General features: G+C 41.6%; 1 protein-coding gene across 3 annotated transcripts in view; it reads right to left on the bottom strand.

Moving 5' to 3' along the window:
- Window positions 1–8,700: 8,700 nt before the first annotated feature.
- LOC119659323 (FERM, ARHGEF and pleckstrin domain-containing protein 1-like) overlaps window positions 8,701–18,802 on the bottom strand; it is a 215,551-nt gene continuing 205,449 nt past the window's right edge. For all 3 annotated transcript variants that reach the window (XM_038067347.1, XM_038067350.1, XM_038067348.1), the window contains 5 exons: window positions 11,489–11,742; window positions 10,956–11,427; window positions 10,295–10,807; window positions 9,371–9,863; window positions 8,701–9,308 (listed from right to left, as the gene is read on the bottom strand). In XM_038067347.1, coding sequence (XP_037923275.1) covers window positions 9,248–9,308; window positions 9,371–9,863; window positions 10,295–10,807; window positions 10,956–11,427; window positions 11,489–11,742 — 1,793 coding nt within the window. In that variant the 3' untranslated portion in view covers window positions 8,701–9,247. The remainder of the gene's footprint in view (window positions 9,309–9,370; window positions 9,864–10,294; window positions 10,808–10,955; window positions 11,428–11,488; window positions 11,743–18,802) is intronic.

The raw sequence follows: 18,802 nt of genomic DNA, 5'->3' as shown, positions 1-18,802 counted from the left end.
CTCTTGCTCCAGAGCCCTGTTCTGTTGTTTAGCTATCGGTGTTTTTTTGGGGGTAGAGTAGGTGAATTCTATTTACGCACAGAGTCTTGAACTCCCGCAACGGTAAATCATTGGACTACCAACTAAACACCTTCCCATCGTCAGAGAGCTAGCCTGGAACCGTTTGTCATATTACTTCGGGCTTGCCCCCGAACTCTTCCTTTCATCAACGAAAGGGTCCCTATTTTCTTTGCAACGAGAAGGACCCAAACGTAATGGACAACACGGCTCAACCTGTCAGCGCTCCTCAATATTTCTTCGACAACGTTGTCTGGAGAGAGATCCCCTGTCTGTAAATAGAGCTGCTGACGAATCTCATCTCAACTTTGACAAGAAAAAAAGATATGGTGGGCGTCGTCCACACCTCCGTGCCCACTTAAGAACTGGGAAAGGAAATAGTCAATCTCACCATGCTTTCGATTCAGCCACGCACCTAAGTTGCCGGCAGTCCTTCTGCCTATAGTTTCATTATGCCAAGAGAGTTGCCACTGATGTAGGATGCGTTACCGTTCTTCACGAGCAACCACCTCTTTTGCGCGCCTTAGCAAGAAGGGCAATGCGGGTCACTCCCGCGATCACCACCACGGCCGTTTCAGAGACAGTGCGGTTGACAGGCGCCGTCCGTCTCTGTACTTGCGCCAGATGCTTATGACATACCTCCTTGCCAAGAGCGTCAGCCCATACCTCAGCGCCGTAGAGCAGGACAGACTACGTTGAGCTCATCAGGAGACGTCGCCTGTTAGTCGTAGGACCCCCAATATTGGCCATTAAGCTACTGAACACCGAAACTCGAACTACAGCCTTGTTCTTTACTGGTTCGATTTGCTCAAAAAAGCTCAGCTTTGAATCAAAAGTGGTTCGCAGCTTACTAACTTCAATTATTTCTTTTTCATATTTAAGTATTTTATTTACAATTCAAAATTAGTAAGGCCTACTACGCCACGGAGAACACCGGCGGTGACATTTGTCAGTCGAATCAACAACAACGAAATAAATTTCGAATGTTGCTAATCCCGCTGCGCCACAGCATGCTCCATTCAAGTGCCCTTGCATTGAAGTTACCCCTGACCAGGATCCGCCCCTCAAGAGCATCAAGTCTGCGTGAAAAGTCCGATATCGTCTCATTCAGTGTTAGATAGACACTGAAAAACGTTAAACCCAAACAGCGAATCCAGACAAAACGGTCCCCTGGCCTTGGGCAGAAACCCTAACGAAAGTGCCACCCCCAACCCAAATAGCAGCGGTACCTAATATGTCAGGCTGCCAAGAAGCTAGACACCGCCCCGAGCCCGCGGTGTGCTTAACGTTCTCATCAGACGCGCCACGGTCCCTGCATAGAATGCAACTCTCCTTTCCGTTGCAGGTGTTCGCTTTATAGCCTGGCTGACCGCATTTCCCTTCTGTCAGTTCCCCGACAAGTTGCAAACGTGTGCCCATAACGCAAACATCTGTAACATTTAATTTGGATGGCCCGGATTCATATAGTAGTATATATATATTAACTTCCTTCAGCGAGAGGCCTGGGGAGTTTGCGGAGGTGATAACAATCTGGGCATTCACGTCTAATCGTTACTTCTATCTCGTTCTTTTCGGTGCGGCAGTCAAGGTCTCGGATTTCAAAAGAGCATGTGGTTTCCAAGCTTGGAAACCAAAGCCTTCCCTCCTAGAAGCTCCTTGACTGTTTCACAGAACGTAACTTTATTTGTTGTCCTCGGGCCTAATTCGACGAGGACTCCACCACCTTTCCTTTTTGAATTGGAAGACAATGGAGTTCACTGAGGACTTCCGCAAAAGTTTTGCCTTCCGTCAGCAGAGCTGGCAGTCCAATCCTACTTCGTCTAGTTCTCCTCCTTTTGGTGCTCCGTCTTTCGTGTCCTTAATTTTAAGCAGAGGTTTTTATGGTGACGCGGCATGTTGTCGTCTCTTTTCCCACTACATCGTCTTCTTTTGAGCCCTGGAGAGTACCTGAATGAGTCTCGTTCAAATTCCCCTTCCTCCTTTCGTTTTTTCCCCAGTTCGTTTTGCAAGGGGTTGTCTGCGATCTGTTTAGCGCTCGCGGTATTCTCTTTCCGCAACTATAGGAATGCGTGGTACTGTCTGGGTTACGTCTAACCGAGTTAGTCTATGAGCTGCTCCCATTGCAGTGCGCTAAATTAACAAATCCAAGGGCTGCAAATTGAGTAATGCATTTAGAGCTGCACTGGATATTATGCTCATGGCACTGGTAGTAACCAGACACATAGTATTTTGCTGTGTGACTGGTAGATAGTTTTCGTTTCAACTTAACCCACTATATTAGATGCGTAAGCGAACATCTACCTCATGATGGCAACGTTTATCCACATTACTAGGTAGGTAAATGTCCGCCTACACAACGCATAAGCTGTTAGTGCTGGATTCATCTTTACCTGTACATGTTTGTTCCAAAGAAAGTTCTTGTCTAGAGTAACTCCCTGGTAATTCATTTCTTCGGATAGTTGAAGGGTTGTACCCCTCAAATAATACCATTCTAGTTTTATTTGGATTTACTGAAAGTCCATGGCTGGGGCATAAGGTTGTGTGAAAGGCAGAGTCAAATATCAATCCAATGTTCACGTAACACCCAGCACGTAATTGCCTTTCAGAGTTGCGTCCTCTATCTTTGAAGCCAAAGAGTGAAGGGCAGACTCATAGGACCATCCACGCTGGTAAGCATGTTGGTTTTCATTTAGTGGATGCGACCTTAGCGCTTTGTCACGAATCTGATGCTCAACCAGTCTCTCCAGGCATTTCAGGGAAAATATTAACCTGATTTGCCTGAAGTTCTTTGGATTTGAATAGTCATCTTTCCCAGGCTTAGTTATGAAGACTACCTTAACCTTCTGCCAAGAGGTAGGCATATAGCCTCAAAAAATATTTCTTGAAACTCCCTCTAAGTACTCTATATTCTCCTTTAGCATCGCTGTATAAATGCCATCCACGCCAGGTGCTTTGGAGTATCCAAATGATAGTATAGCGGTTCTCACCTTCAACTCAAGAGTTCGTGAAAGTTCCATCCGGTTTTCTAAGAGAGTCCAACTTGGCCTACTCATCCTTTTCAAGGAACTTTAACCAGTTTTCATTCTTATTTCTTTTACAAGCACGATTCAAACGTCTGCTTGATCTCTTGAGCCTTTGCAGTTCTTAGTTCCACCATGGAACCGTGTGACCGCCTTGGCCTCGAGAAGTAGGACATGCCTCTTCAAAGCACTCTAAAAGTGTGCGATTCAGAGTTTTCAATAGGGAACTCAACTTTGTCGCCAGCAAGTTCATTGAACTTTGTCCAATCCGTTTTCCTAGAATTTCGACTTTTCTATTTTCTTAGAATTTTGACTTTGCATTACAGACTGTTCGCCTGTAAGAGTCAAACTAAATTCTAAGGAACGGTGAACTGAGAGTAAGACTTCATCTAGCACTCGCCAGTTACTTATCAACTCTAACAACTTTGTAGTGCAGATTCTTAGATCAATTACTTCACTTCTTCTTGGCCGCACAAACGTAGAGGTGCACCCAGACCAGCTGAAGCAATAAAATTAACCACCTTCTCTCCCATAGGATCAGGTTACAACTTGACGTTTCTTCTCTCGCCATTAACCTAGTATTGTAAGTTGACCTCAAAATTGGTATTGGAAATAAAGTTGTTTCAGCATGGTTACCTCTAACAATTTTGACATCAGGACGCATCCCATTGAAGACGTTCCTAATCCCCTTTACCAATTCAATAGAAATTTTGATAAAACGAACGTATGGCTCGTCTATCAAAAATATATAAGGACAGTCTTGCAACTTTGCCAGCCTTGCTGAAAATATAAAGGAAGAGCCTTTGGCATGCTGTAGGTTAATTTTACTAACCTCTATGTTTATATACATAACTGTAGTCTAATGTGAAAACCGACGCTAACTGAAGAATCTGCTGCGTCTAGTGTGGGTCTCATCGGGGTTATCAGATTGCTCTCACCTTCCGCTATCTTTCGTCTGATTTCTCTGAATATCTTCACACTTGGTGGTATAGCAACGCTCATGTTCTCATTCCCAAGAAACTTCACCTTCTTTCGCAGTGTTTTTCATCGAGGGAACATGAGTATTCCATCGAGGCATTCTGTTGACACGTGTTTGCATGTCTCTATGATAACCAGGCTCGGGAATGTGAGCACTTCGATCCCTCACATGCCATTATACCAAACTTCATTTTTCCTTTTAACAGGGGATGGATTCGCGGGAGCCTACCGAAAGATCAGCCGAGGTAAAACTGAAAGATGAAAATAAAAATAAAATAATGCCGTAGTAGCGTAAAACTTTTGACTCGAGTGCCGCGGTCGCAAGAGAAGATCCAGTAAGGAACGCATCTTCAATCGATGCTTTTCCTGTCTCAAATGTATTGTGAGGCACGGCCTTCGAGGTTCCCTCCCTGCCTTGGCAGGCACAGGCCATTCTATTGGAGGATGCCCCTTATTAGTGTGAGAATTGCGGTGTTAAAGAGGAGGAAGGAAAAAGGAAGTCATCGAATTAAGAGAAATTAGCTGAAATTCACTATATTCGATTCAAACCAAAGTCAAAAACAGCAGAATGATAAAATAAAAGCAAAAGGTAAAAACAATAGTTCATGTAAAATTAGCGTCACAATATAAAAAAATTATAAAATAAATAAGAAAGAAAAATAAGATAATATAAACCAACCAACACCAGGGAAATTAATAAAGATAATATGCGAACGCGGTTATTATGGCTATGACTATTGACAGCTCACGTATCTGATGGCTAGCTAATGAAACTGACTATATCTTAGCTGTCCACATGATCCTTTTCTTCACCCCATACGCACCACAGACAAGTTGTTCTGAATGCCTTCTAGTAATTACTTCATACAAAGCCCTACATTGTGCCAGTCGATGGTGAGGCCAACAGGCAACAATTCATAAAAAGGAGGTATACTTCCAGCCAAGTACCGACAACAGAACTGCTACTCCCGAAACTAAAGGAAGATCAACTATCCTAAAATGTGTCCAATTTTAATATCCCTCACCAAATCCAGCTGATCAAACTCCAACCTCATCAGCTGATCTTGGTCCAGCTAATTCCTACTTTTGCTAATTTGGAATATACATACGCTGTTCTTTTAACAAATTTTAGGAAAATAATTCAAAAAAAAAAAATTTGATAAATAAAAAATGAAACCTATTTAGGTTTAACTCAGAAACTACGCAATGTTATTTACATAGGATGATGTTCCCAAGTGCCAATCTTAATACATTTTATAGTGGGAACAGTAAAATGCAAATCGACTATATCCTCGTGAGGCGCCAACATTTTACCACTGTCACTGATTGCAAAGTCGTTCCCTATGAGACCATCGCACCTCAACATCGGCCGCTGATTGCCGTCCTGCGAATTAAACCACCGATAAAACAGCGTGAGGAACGCACTGGCCCGCCGCGCATTAAATGGTGGCGATTTGGTGAGAAGAAAGAAGAAACGGTCTCACTCATACGATTGCCGACCATTACGAATGTGGAAGAATCATGGAACCAAATGAAAGACACGATCCACAAAGCGGCCTCTGCCACCCTCGGGGTCACCAAGCCGGGTAAGCGGTACATCAACCGAGATACTTGGCTTTGAAATGATGTTGTTGAAATGAAGATCCGCGAAAACAAACGCCTCTACCACAAATTTCTCGACGATAAAACGCCTGCTAATTAGCAAATTTATAAGAATGCCAACCGGGAAGCAAAGAAAGTGGTCGCTGTCATCCGAGCGAACGATTTCAAAAATCTTTACGATAAACTGGACACTCAGGATGGCGAGAAAGAACTGTATCCACTTGCTAAAAGCCGTAATGAACGCACACATGATATCGAACACTTCTGTTGCGTTAATGACAAGAACGGTACTTTGCTTACCAACCGTCGAGCCGCAACGGATAAATGGCGAGAATACTTCGAGCAGATTTCAACTGAAGAATTTACTCATCCTCCACTTCCATAATCATTACCGACATTTGGACTAATTCCACCAGTCAGCGCAACTGAAGTCAAGGAGGCAATAAAACAAATGAAATCGGGGAAATTAACAGGACCTGACGTCGCATCTGAGCTCTGGAAAGCGAAGAGCTGGAACCCAACACTGTGGCTCAATGAATTCTTTAACCGGGTTATCCAGGAAGGAAGAACACCATCTGACTGACAAGAAAGTACCACTGTTCCAATATGGAAAAAGAAAGGTAGTCCAGCAGAATGTTCAAACTACCGTCCGATCCGGTTACTTTCCCATACCATGAAGATTTTTGAACGCATTCTTGACAACCGTATTCGCGAAATCGTTGAAATAACCGTGAATCAAGCCGGATTTGGCAGGAACTGCGGAACTACTGATGCAATACACGCTGCGCGATTACTTATAGAGAAACACCGTGAGAAGAATCGCCCGCTTTGCATTGCCTTTCTGGATCTTGAGAAAGCGTTTGACCGTGTACCGCACGAACTCATCTGGTATGCTTTACGACAACACTTCGTGCCAGAAAAACTCGTGCGCTGGGTTGAATCGCTCTACCATGATCCGAAAACTAAAGTTCGAAGTATGGCGGGTGTATCAAAACCGTTTCGTGTCTCTGTTGGTGCTCATCAAAGAAGCGCCCTCTCACCACTCCTCTTTGTTCTTATTATGGACACCGTCACACGGGATATCCAACGTCCAGCGTCCTACACACTGCTTTATGCAAATGATGTTTTCCTAGCATCTGATAGCAAAAATGATCTCGAGCAACTTGTTCAAAAATGGAATGATCGCCTCATGCAACACGGTCTCAGATTGAATTTAAACAAAACTGAATTTTTAACGACCGATCCCCATGAAACAGGCACAATTACTGTCAGTGGCAGTGATCTGCCCAGTACTGAGCGATTTAAATACCTCGGGTCAACGCTATCAGCCAATGGAGAACTGCGTTATGAAATTGCTTCACGCATTAACGCAACCTGGATGAAGTGGCGTTCCACAACTGGTGTTCTTTGTGATCGACGTATCAACGAACGTCTCAAATCTAAAATTTACAGCAATGCCGTCCGTCCAGTCGCTCTCTATGGTTCTGAGTGTTGGCCGACTATAAAAGACAATGGCGTCTTGCGGTAATGGAGACGAAGATGCTATGTTGGACTAGTGGCGTCGCACGTTTCGATCACATCCGAAGTGAGGATATTCGCGATCGTTATGGGGTTGCACCGATCGTGGAAAAGTTGCGGGAGAGGCGTCTTCGATGGTATGGTCACGCAATTCGTGCAAACGAGAATTCACTTGCCAAGATTGGTCTGAACATCGAAGTCGATGGTAAACGACCAAAAGGCAGACCTAAACAACGGTGGCTTGATACGCTAGATGGGGATTTGAAAGCCTCGAGATTGCACCCAGATCAGGCATTCGATAGAGCCAAATGGCGAAGCCGATCACGACGAGCCAACCCCGCTTGTGAACGGGACAAAGGCTGAAGAAAAAGAAGATGTTCCCAAGTGCAGATAAAGGAGGAAGCGGGTTTGAAGCAACGTACTTTGCGTCATCCGCAGCGAAAACAAAAAATAAAATGCTGAGATCAAAGGAAGATATAAATGAAGTATAATTACAGTTATTCCACTATGTTAAATCCTACATGATCTCTCTTGGTGGCTGGCCCCGCGACATGACGAGAAAGACGATGCACCCAATGTCGTTTGAAACAAAATGATCGCGGCAAGGCGGGCCCCGATCCTGTCGAAAAATGGACAAGGGTGCTTGACGCATGGGCGGTGTCAGGACGTAGGACGTATTCCGAGGACAGCAAATACGTGTCCCTTCGGAAAAGGTGCATTGATATTTGCACTCTATGAAAAACCCGATGGGTACGAATGCGATAAAAGCGGGTATAAACTTCTCTATTTTGGTAGTCCATGGATCCAATATGGTGTCGGTATTGCCATCTCAGAGAGTTTCCGTGATGTCATTAAAGAAGTCAGACGATATACCCTCATATGCAAAATGGGGGTGTACATTTTTTTCCCCAAATATAGTCATGTGGTATGTCCAATGAAAGCTCTCGGTCAGTACTTTCCGAAGCTATTTGTTGGAAAGATGAGGGTGCAGCGGATTGAAAGTGATCATTTTTTCAACCTACCCATTCTTAGAAACGAAATTTCAGCAATGTAGGCTATAGTAAAATTTGGCGGAAATCGTACTATTATTATCAAAGTTATAATGGGTCAAATTTGTCATTTCTGTGCAAATTCAAGACTTTGAATGACAATATCACGCGAACGTATATATTCTCACATAATGTATGCATTTATTACGTGTTAAGTGCTAATGGGGCAAATGTCCACTTAAATGTTTTTATAAAAGAAATACACAAAACTTTTCAACTTTTCATACATACCAGGTTTCCCGACTTTTTTAGCATTCCAAAGTATAGAATAGTTGACAAGCGTTCTTCCGGCGTAACTGACCGGAGATGGCGGCTTTAAGTATGCACTTTGACTGTATGATCTGCACCTCCACGATTATTGTATCTAGTTTGAATTTTGATTCATAGTCACTAAAATCTCAACTACACCTGTATCTTTAGACAGAGCAGCTAAGGTTTTTGCATGGAAGATGGGGGTAAGGTTTGGACAATGAAAACAGAAAATATTTTGATGGTTAATAAAAATTATATATTTCCGCTAGAATATGTTTATGTTATTCCACTACTATAATAAATTTCCCTTAACAATTTTTCGAAAATTATATGGAAATATAATACTATCATAAATACATGTAGAGACATGAATAGATTATAAGGAAATGAAAGAAATAAACACAAGTTTGCCTTTTTGCCATCATTATAAAATTTGTATTATCTATGTTACCGTTATAACAATTGTATATCAAAGAAGCTCGTTTTATTTTCATCCTAGAAACTTAAATATCGTATCACTATCAATAGCATCACTATTAATAGCGACGTATCGCTACCGGCATCCCACCGGTCAATAAATTTACTAAGTGTTTTCATATTAAATGCTCAACTTCAATGTTGTTGGAGAAACTATTTACAAAAACACCGTTTTACGTTAATAAGAAGGAAGCATTGTGAACAAAGGAAGCCAACGAAGTATGAACTATATATCTTAGCTAAATGTGATTAAAATTGCTTTCGTGTTTGTGAATAGAACGTGAACTTGTCTTTTTATGATATCATATTTTTAAAATCCTGCGTCTGAGTTGTACTGCGCAAGACTTCTAGCCACCTGAAAACGAAAAAAATCATTGAAGAGTTCACAAAGAGATGGGGAGTCCTTATATGATTTACCTATTATATGTGTGATCACTTTCCGCCCTGAAGAAGTAAACGTGATTTTTAAACGAAAGTTTAAAGACAAATTCCTTCTGAACGGCATCTTGATAGCCAGGTGGCCCAACGGAATATCCCAACAAAGGTAGACTGGCTAAAGCATAATCGTCCTGATAGCTCTTATAGAAGTACAAGCAAAACGATGTGAAAACAACCCAAAGCTTCTGCCATCCGGCACTGTTTTTGAATTTCCGTAGTAAATAGCCAGAGAGTTCGTTTTCAGCGGCGACGAGGTGGTCGCTTAGCCCGACGGTAGCGCCACGATGCCAGCATACGTGTAACGCTGTGTTGCTTCTGGACGGGGGCATTTTGCTTATTGTCCCTGGCATTGGCATTTCGTTTGTTGACGACGTATTGGCCCCGCCATTCGTTAAGTTGTTGTTTGCTTGTTGTTGCGATAATGGAGGGGGTGGTGCTAAACCGCACGTTTCCAGCCCCTCCTCGGATGAACCTGAAAAAGTTTTAACTTTAAATTCGGCTATATTTCTCAAAAGTTTAGAGAGAAAGCTGCTACGAATGAGAAAGGGGCCACTATGTCAAGCTTTCCAATAATTGCGAGATAGAAGACTCACTACCAAAACTATACAGCTTGATGCAATTGAGCAATACACACCCTAACAGCATTGAACATAAAGAAAGTCTAGTCTTCTACATTTTATCTAGACCAGCATAAATAAAGAGGGCAAGGCGTGCTATCTACAGCTTTTTACCTCTGTTCGCAACATCTGCAACACCCTTTTCTCGTCCAAGAAAAACAGAAACAAGAAAGTTTTTCAAAACTTCTTCAAAATCACCGATCAAAACACAATTTGAATACAATTAAAACAATAACCCACAATGCTAAGAATTCATGATGATTTCAAATCATATCAATGTACTCACTGCAATTTTTCAATGATCCAAATGTAAGTTGTGTCGGTGGTTTCGATTTAATATCCGCCGATGCTTTGGCTAATTCCGCTAGCCAAAGAGTTTTCTCTGCAGTCGTGCCAGCGCTTACTGTTATTGCACTATGTCCTCCAAAAATGATGAAAGTGTTATGCTCCGCATTTTCGGTGATCAAAGATCTAACGGGTACATGTCCCAAGACGCGGAAAGTTTGACTCACTGGCGACTTGGTCCCGTAGAGTAAAATATCAGAAAATAAGAAGAACATTCGTTGTTGCAGTCCGCGTTTGGAATGCTTTAATAAACAGCCTTGTCTAATTAGACGACGATTCGATTGAATGAGTGAATCAAAACCATTAATGTCGCGTTGAAGTTCGCATAGAAGAACGTAGTTTTCGGATTCGGGAAGAACACTACGCACTGTGTCCGTAATTCGATTTAGCATATGCAGCACACCTTGGCAGTCGGCACGATCGATGTGCTCGTCGGAATAGAAATCTGTAAGCCCTGCGGAAATAAGAGGCGTAATTTTTAGCTGACTTTTTACTAATCTATTGAAAATTATTTCCTGAATACAGTCTTAGCCAGAAACAATCCACTTTTCGGTGATTCTGCTGCAATAACAGAAAATAATAAAAAATCGTCAAAAACTTACTTTCTAGCACCAATTGATAGTGCATTAGTCTATGCAACGGTTTCAAGACCAAATATGTAATTGGCAAATAACAAATTTTTTCCTGTTCAAAGTCTTTATAGGTTTGTTGGAAACGACTTTCATTCTCGAACATATCATTCAGTCGCTCCAATATCTCCCTATGACTTTCTATATATTCTTCATATAATGGTAGTACGGCCATACTACGTAGCATCACGTCGCCAATACGATGCGAATCATGCGTACCACGACCTTCCCACAGCAAAAGTCGATGTTCCAAATCACGCAAAAACACATTATGATGTTGAATCATTGTTTCGAGCAGCTGAAATAGGGGTTGCAGACTCTCTATCTCATCCGGCGTAAGCTGATCGTGGAAGGATTGATTGAGAATGTCTAAATCTTTCTTGTAAGTTCTCTCGGTCATCAGCAGTTCCTTCGCAAGGAAATATGATTTTTCAGTTGGCCATTTCTGGAATAAAGGAACAGAATAAGTTTGGGGTCTGTGAAATATTTCTTGTATATAATCTTACTCGTATTTTCTTTGGTTCTCCCTCATCATGGTGTACCCCATTTCCATTAGTTGCAGGACCCATGTTATTGTTGGCAATATTTTCGTTATTTCTGCTTCGTGATTCAGCCTGTGTGATGTCGTATGTTCCAGCTTCGGACCGGGATAGTGATGATGACTTATCAGAACCCAGAGTTAAATCATATCTATTTGGTGGAGTTGTGACCAGCTCTCCACGGCGATCTAAAGATACATTTCCGTTGATACCATGATAATCTGTTTGGTAGGAGTTAATAATAAATATTTATTGTATGTTGGAGCAGATATTGTATTTTGATAATTTTTTAAATGAAAATTAAATGCTTAATAATTTACCTCGTTTGACATTCGATACATATTACAAACTTAGTAATAACAAATAAGAAATTGGAGAGACCCAGCATATATCATATGCATATACACCGCCAGAAATCCACTGGTGGTAAAGTTGATGTAAGATCTCCTGTCCTGATTGGGAAGCACTTGTAAATGTTTCTCATTCAGTTTCCTGCTGCTTTAGAATGATGACTAAAGTTAGAGTGTTAGAGTGTCTTCTATTCGGAAAACGAAGAATAATGGAGTTCTGGTCGAACTAGACCCGAGGACAACAGATAAAGGTACGTTCTGTGTAGACTGCCTGACAGAGGAGAAGACGAAGAAGTAACCAATGTCCGAATTGTTATCACCTCTACGAACTCCCGGGGTGAAAAATTCGCTGTGGTGGAAGTTGCGGAAGAATACGCAAGAAAGCTTCTTAACAACGGAAAAATCAGAATCGGTTGGGTGTTATGTAGGATATGACTCCGGACCGATCCGACCAAATGTTACAGATATTTGGATTATGGCTACACGTCTGCAACCTGTCGGGGAGCTGACAGAAGGGCAACATACTGCACATGCGGTCAGGCAAGCCATAAGGTGAAAACCTGCAACGAAAAGGAGAGTTGCGTTATATGCAGGGGTCGTGGTGTATCTGGGGGAAGCGTTGCGCACACTGCAGGCTAGGAGGGCGTCCGATCTTCAGAGCAGAACTGAAAAGAGTTAGGACGCGATCAACATAACCGGAATCCTACAGGCTAATATGCATTGGAGTGCTCAAGAGTTACTGACGCAGTTCGCTGCGTAGATCAAAGCTGATCTAGTGCTCATCAGTGAGCAGTACCGAAATAGGGACCCAGCTTCATGGCATCTCGACATATCAGGTACCGCTGCCATCCGGGCTCGGGACGGCGTTTGGAGGTAACATGTTTCAGTGTTTATTTAACGCCGAATGAGACGATGTAGGACTTCTGACGTAGACTTGATGCTCTGGAGGACGCTATCATAGGCAAAAAGGACGGATCCGGGTGATTCTAATACCAGGGCACTTGAATGAACCATGCCTCACCCAGCATCCAGAGAGAAACGAATTCTCGAAATGGCGGCGAGGACAAGACTAGTTTTAAACACCGGATCCACCTTAACGTTCCGACGCCCAGGCTGCGAGGAAAGCATTTCGGATGTAATCTTCGCATCGGAATCACTGATGGATGGGTGGCGAGTTCTGGAAGACTTTTCGGCAAGCAACTATCAATATATTGCCTTTGCAATGGTTGACACAAACTTTCCATAAACGCGACGACGCCTTCGGAGTTTCCATGACCAGGAGGGCATCGAGACGTGGCAAGCTTTCTATGTATTGGTGGACGACGGAAATTGCAGAGCCCCGGAAGGAGTGTCACAGACTCCACTGCTTGACGCAACGTCTAAACGATCGGGAGGAGGCATGTACCATAGTGACAGAGTACAGATCAGCCAAAAGAAGATTTTGTAGTACAATAAACAGGAGCAAAGTTCGCTGCTATCAAGACTTGGTCGGCGAGGTGAATGGGGAACCCGTGGGGATTTGGCAACCCGAAAAATCAGGACCTGTGGAAACTCTGTTCAATGAAGCCAAATAGATGGACCGCATTGTACGGACACTATTCCCTGCGCACCCCGTACGGGTTGATTACGGCAGTGTGGAGAGCGCCGAGGAGAGCAGAGGCATACAAACTGGTACTCCAACATCGGCCAGACCTACTGTTCGGAGCATTCAACGCTTGCCTAAAAGAAAGCACTTTCTCTTCTCGTTGGAAAATAGCGAGGCTTGCGCTGATCAACAAAGGGAGAGGCGACCTTGAGTTGCCGTCTTCACACCGGCCACTTTGTATGTTTGGGACTGCTGGGAAAGCGCTCGAAAAGTTCATCAAAAGTAGACTCGGGGGAAGATCAAAGCACAAGGATTCATCCTAGGGCAGGATCTCTGGGCGGCTGCCTATGATAGCCTACTTAGACTCGACATGCCGAATACTTCCAACCACCGTATTCTGCAAAGAATTGAATCAGACGGCTCAACTCTTCGGGCCTTTGATTGACCTAGAGCAGAAATAGTGCTCCTGATTCGCTAAAAGGTTCAATGGGATCATTTCCGCGATGGCACTTTCACTTTCACTGCTGTCCTATATGCACTGATTGTCGAGCCCGGCTTTGTTCCGTTTGAGTACATTGATGGCCGGGATGATTGAGGAATTTCACTGAATGTGATACGGTTAAGAACCATGGTGAAATGTTCTTCCCCCAAACTGGAACTTTAACGTCCTTCATTGGGTTATCGAAAGTTTGCGACCGCACGCAAATTATTCCGTGATGCGAGATACACTTCTGAAATCACTGCATTCCCTTTGTTCGCCGTGACAGCACACTACGCTTAACTTCTCGGGATTTCACATGGTATCGTAATTTGAGGACGTCACGTAGTGGTCAATAGAGTCCTTAATAACCTCTGTTCATCGATTCGCTTCCACGATTCCCAGCCAGCCAGATCTTATGATGCCGTTCGGTATGTGCACAGTCGGATTGTATAACCTTGACATTCAGATCACCCACCACGATCATAATTCCACCTTTAGGAAGCCTCCCCTGAACTGCGTGCAATGTTTCGTAAAAAGCATTCTTCTCCACTATATTAGAAGTCTCCATTAGTGCATAGCACTATTGCTTCTTTACCTGGACCGAGATCTTGCAAGCAGAAGTCTGTCAGAAACCGGCTCCCAGGTCAAGAGGGAGCATATTGCGGTAGTCGTCAGAAAAAATTCAACACAAAATTCGCGTCTGCTATCATTTAGCTTTCCAGATTAAATTACCATAGCATATTGTCATTAGAGTCCAGAGTCTCGCCACTTTACTTCGCATAGGCCCAGAATGTTCAACTTATATCGTTGGAATTCCCGCTGAAGTTGGAGAAAGCGAGCATTTTAAGGGGCTCGCTGCCGTTGTCGAAGACCATGTGCACACTCTAGGAACCAATCTCAGTCTGCTTTCGATAGTCAAAAACCATATCCGTACAGTTAGTTCAAATCCGGGGCGTTGTTGACGTTTTGGTAGCAGTAAAGTTTCAAAATTTGCTGGTTGTTAGCTGATAAATTTATATTCCGTTTAGTTGTCTTTTACAGTAGAAACAATGTTACCCAGATAAACAAATTGATCGATGCGCTGATATTCTATTCGTTGTTATGGAGATAGGAAGAGGGTAATGGACCATCAGACTGAGGACTTTGATTTTGTTGGTGTTGATCTTCAGTATGACCCTATGTGTCTTCTTCTTCAAATCCAGAGCCATTTGGACCAGGTCTACGACTCGAAGAGATTGCAAGCAGTTGCTATAAGCGTAGTCAACGTGTTTGAAGAGAGATACCATGGTAAATTGGATACGTTCTGACAAGGCAGCATGAAGAGCATCACCGGTATCAAGGAAGCCCTTAACGATCATCACCTTCTTCCATCCATTGGGAAACACCTCAAATTCTCAGGACTTGCAGATGAATAGAGGCAGCAGACCATTGCACTTTCATTTTGAGGAGCAGTCCATATTTGCATTTTACGGTAAGTAGCCATTTCATCCGACAAGAGGCGACACTTCACTAAATGCTATATTGCTAGAAGGGGTGGTGAAATCGATCGAATCATCGAAATACTTCCGACCATTTGCAAGCTCGTTTATGATGCGACATATGAAAGACTTTATTAGATTAGATTTATTAGATCTTTATTATTTGCGTCAACCTGTGCCTCCTTCACCAGCATAATAATAAATCCTCGTTTGTCACGATGCCTATATTTGCCGCGGTACTGGAGCGCATCGTAGTCGCCTCCACTTTCAGCGACAATGAGGGCCTGCAGTCCCTTACGCTCGTCGATCCATTTTCAAGCTTCAGACAGATCAAATGACGCCGTTTCGGAATGTGGCTAACAACTTGTCTTTCACGAGAAAAAAGAGCATTTTTATGACAGCCCATGCTTGTCAATATTCTTCGGCGAGCTCTGCTGACCGGTCGACAAGATAGTTTTCTCACGGCTGAACGAGATGACAGTCGGGTCCCGAAAGTGAACCATGTCTGTTTAGCAGGTCGAGGCTCCCTACCAATGCAAATAGGTGAAGGTGCAATACGCAAGCAAAGAAAAACAACCATGAAGTGATAATCTCGTTCGAGACTAATATCAACGCCCCCTTTATTTTGGGCATCCAGATAAAACTCCTAAATCTACTGCTTATTGTGGTATGGCCGACCTAATTAGATGTAGGTTGCCGGCCGTCTTTTTTAGACGGACTAGGTCTTCGAACGCAAAGGCAAGGCGGTGGACGTTGCAGAAAGTCACAAACCTCTCACCATTGTCATTACTGTGCCTGAGATCATGTCTCCCCCTCACAAGGCCGAGAGAAGTGCTGTCAGAGCCCACCCATCACGACCACAACGTCACCTATAAGAAGCTTCTACTGGACTCCATACCAATAGACAAGCTCCTTTTCCTCTGCATCGCAAATTTCCGCAGATTGCATTATTGAGTTGGGTTAATATTATACCTGATATCGGTTCATTGGGTAATCTAACACCGGATTCACGCTTACTTCCGGCAGGTACAATGCGGCAAGAGGAAGAAGAATGCTTCCCAGAGGCCTACCATCTTACCTCATTTAACACCCAGTCTCTATCAGCGGAGCTCTCGCTAAAGTTGAAGCAAGCGGGCTTTTGGGAGAGCCTCGATACCGCCGTAGAGGAGCGTTCGTACATTCTAAAATTTAATCTAAATCGTTGGCCTAAAGTAAAAGATTGTAGCCAAAAAATCAATCTACCTCCGAGTTATGATAGCGGATTCCAAAGCATAATAGAATTCGAGATTTGCAAGTTGGTAACCCACAAATCGGTATCCTCTCGAATGAATTATAAACGCAGATTTTTAATATAGAAAAATGAATTATAAGACGTTTTCCGTGACATCGAGCATAAAAATAATACAAATTACAGAAGGGTTTGAATGCATTATCACTTATCAGAATTCTCTCTGGAGACCGGCAAATTTGTACGAATTAACCGGAAATCCGAATAATCAGGATACCAAATATCAGGATTCCACTGTATTTACAAAGCTTCCTGTGGCTTGTTTCAACTTCAACGATGTATTATACGAAACTATCTTTAAAAATGGTTTCAAAATCATAATAAATCAAATCCGACGCATCAAACATATTTTTTACTGAGTTTGATTACTTTCTTTAGTCCTTTTTATTATCTAGTGCAATATATTCTATAATATCGCCATATCCTTTTCACTTGTGTAGATCAGGGTTTTTGATTTTTCTCAATACACCTTTCATGCCACCTTAATTTATATAACATGATGCTGACTATTCGAATAAAGTACAATGTCAATTTATTAGATTTCTTTTACTATGAATAAACTTGTATGAGCTTTATCTTTCGTAAGGTAACGTCATTTTGATTTTTCCGTAATAATTGTTTAGTTTTCAAAAATAAGTTGTAATCACGAAAGTAAAAATACAATATGAACATTCAACTGGAAATATTCTTTGAGAATAATCCGTTTTTAATTATTTTTTCTTGACAATCACATGAATTAACAAATTTTCTAATATATAAAATATTATTTGTATCAACTTGACGTCATCGCTGAACAATATTGCTTAATTTAACTTATAAAGGACAACCTGATCAAGTATGGGCTAATAACGAGGTAACGAACGGTTCTCAATGTTAATTTTTTTTAAACCGAAAAGACAATCACCTGAATAAATTAGGAGACCTAAAGTAAAAGAAACTAAATTCTTGGAAGACTATTTGTTAGATAAAATCTTTTCAGAAATTATGTTGAAACAAAACAGCTGATAAGGATGTTTCCTACAAACGATCAATGATAATTTATATTATACCTGTTTTAATCTGACAATGAAAGTAACTACATCGCGATTTCAAAATGTATAACAATGAAAAGGTACACTCTTTTTATACTTGTTTTCTCCAATATTATCGTTGCTTTCTTGCCTCCGCTAGTTTTAGACATTTTTCCATTAAATCTTATCTAAAATTTACAAATTTTTCTAAACGATATATATAATATATTATGTGTATAATAGTATTGTTATAATTTCTTTTAAATTCCTATTTATTAGATAGTGTTAGAATCATTTGAAGTATTTAATATGACAATCTTTACGTTTTTATCCTTTCTCAAAGTACGAATAATAATTTTCAACCCAGGTCTTTGGAATGTGGGTTAAGGTTATCTTAAGAGGAATACTTTGAATACTGAAATGTTCGATTTGGTATTTTGCAGGAATTTTAGGTTTAGGTGAACATCGTTTTTACATTGGTGATATCTTCTGACTAGAGTTCATTGTCATTGAGCTTTACTTACTGCTGCCACATTTTTAGAGAAAAAGTACCTGTTCGAACTTTAAAAATGTTTGCTGTCTGCTGTAATCTTTATCCTCTCAATTCATAGAGTACGATTTCTTTATACTTCCATCCCTTAATAAAAACTATTTGATAACAATGAATAAGTAATTAAATTGGATTGGATCTCACAAAGTGAGAAACACAAACAGAAACTTTCTCGCAAAAAACCGGCTGTACATATCGGGAGCTTATAGAATTATTTGGCACTGCTGATTACTTCTAGATTCCTAGACTAATATTCACTCAAACTTGAGAATAAATGTTTGAATGAAATTTTGAGCATATTAGTGACTTTGGTGAGCTAATATACTACTGTATTCAAAAAATTAGATGAATTTTTCATGTAAACTTCGTCGGTTAGCCCGTGATAAATTTATTATTATTTTTATATTGTGCCAAATTTCATGTAAATGCCATCTTTATGTTTTCTAAACCACTGGAAGTGATTTGGGCGATTTTTTAGAACGTCTAATTGTGCAGAGCAGACAAATGATGTTGAATTTGGTTTGCAGAATGATATTTCG

This window comes from Hermetia illucens, chromosome 6, assembly GCF_905115235.1.
Source record: "Hermetia illucens chromosome 6, iHerIll2.2.curated.20191125, whole genome shotgun sequence".
Lineage (NCBI taxonomy): Eukaryota > Metazoa > Arthropoda > Insecta > Diptera > Stratiomyidae > Hermetia > Hermetia illucens.
Note: the sequence above shows the minus strand (reverse complement) of the source record. Positions and strands in the feature narration are given on the sequence as shown.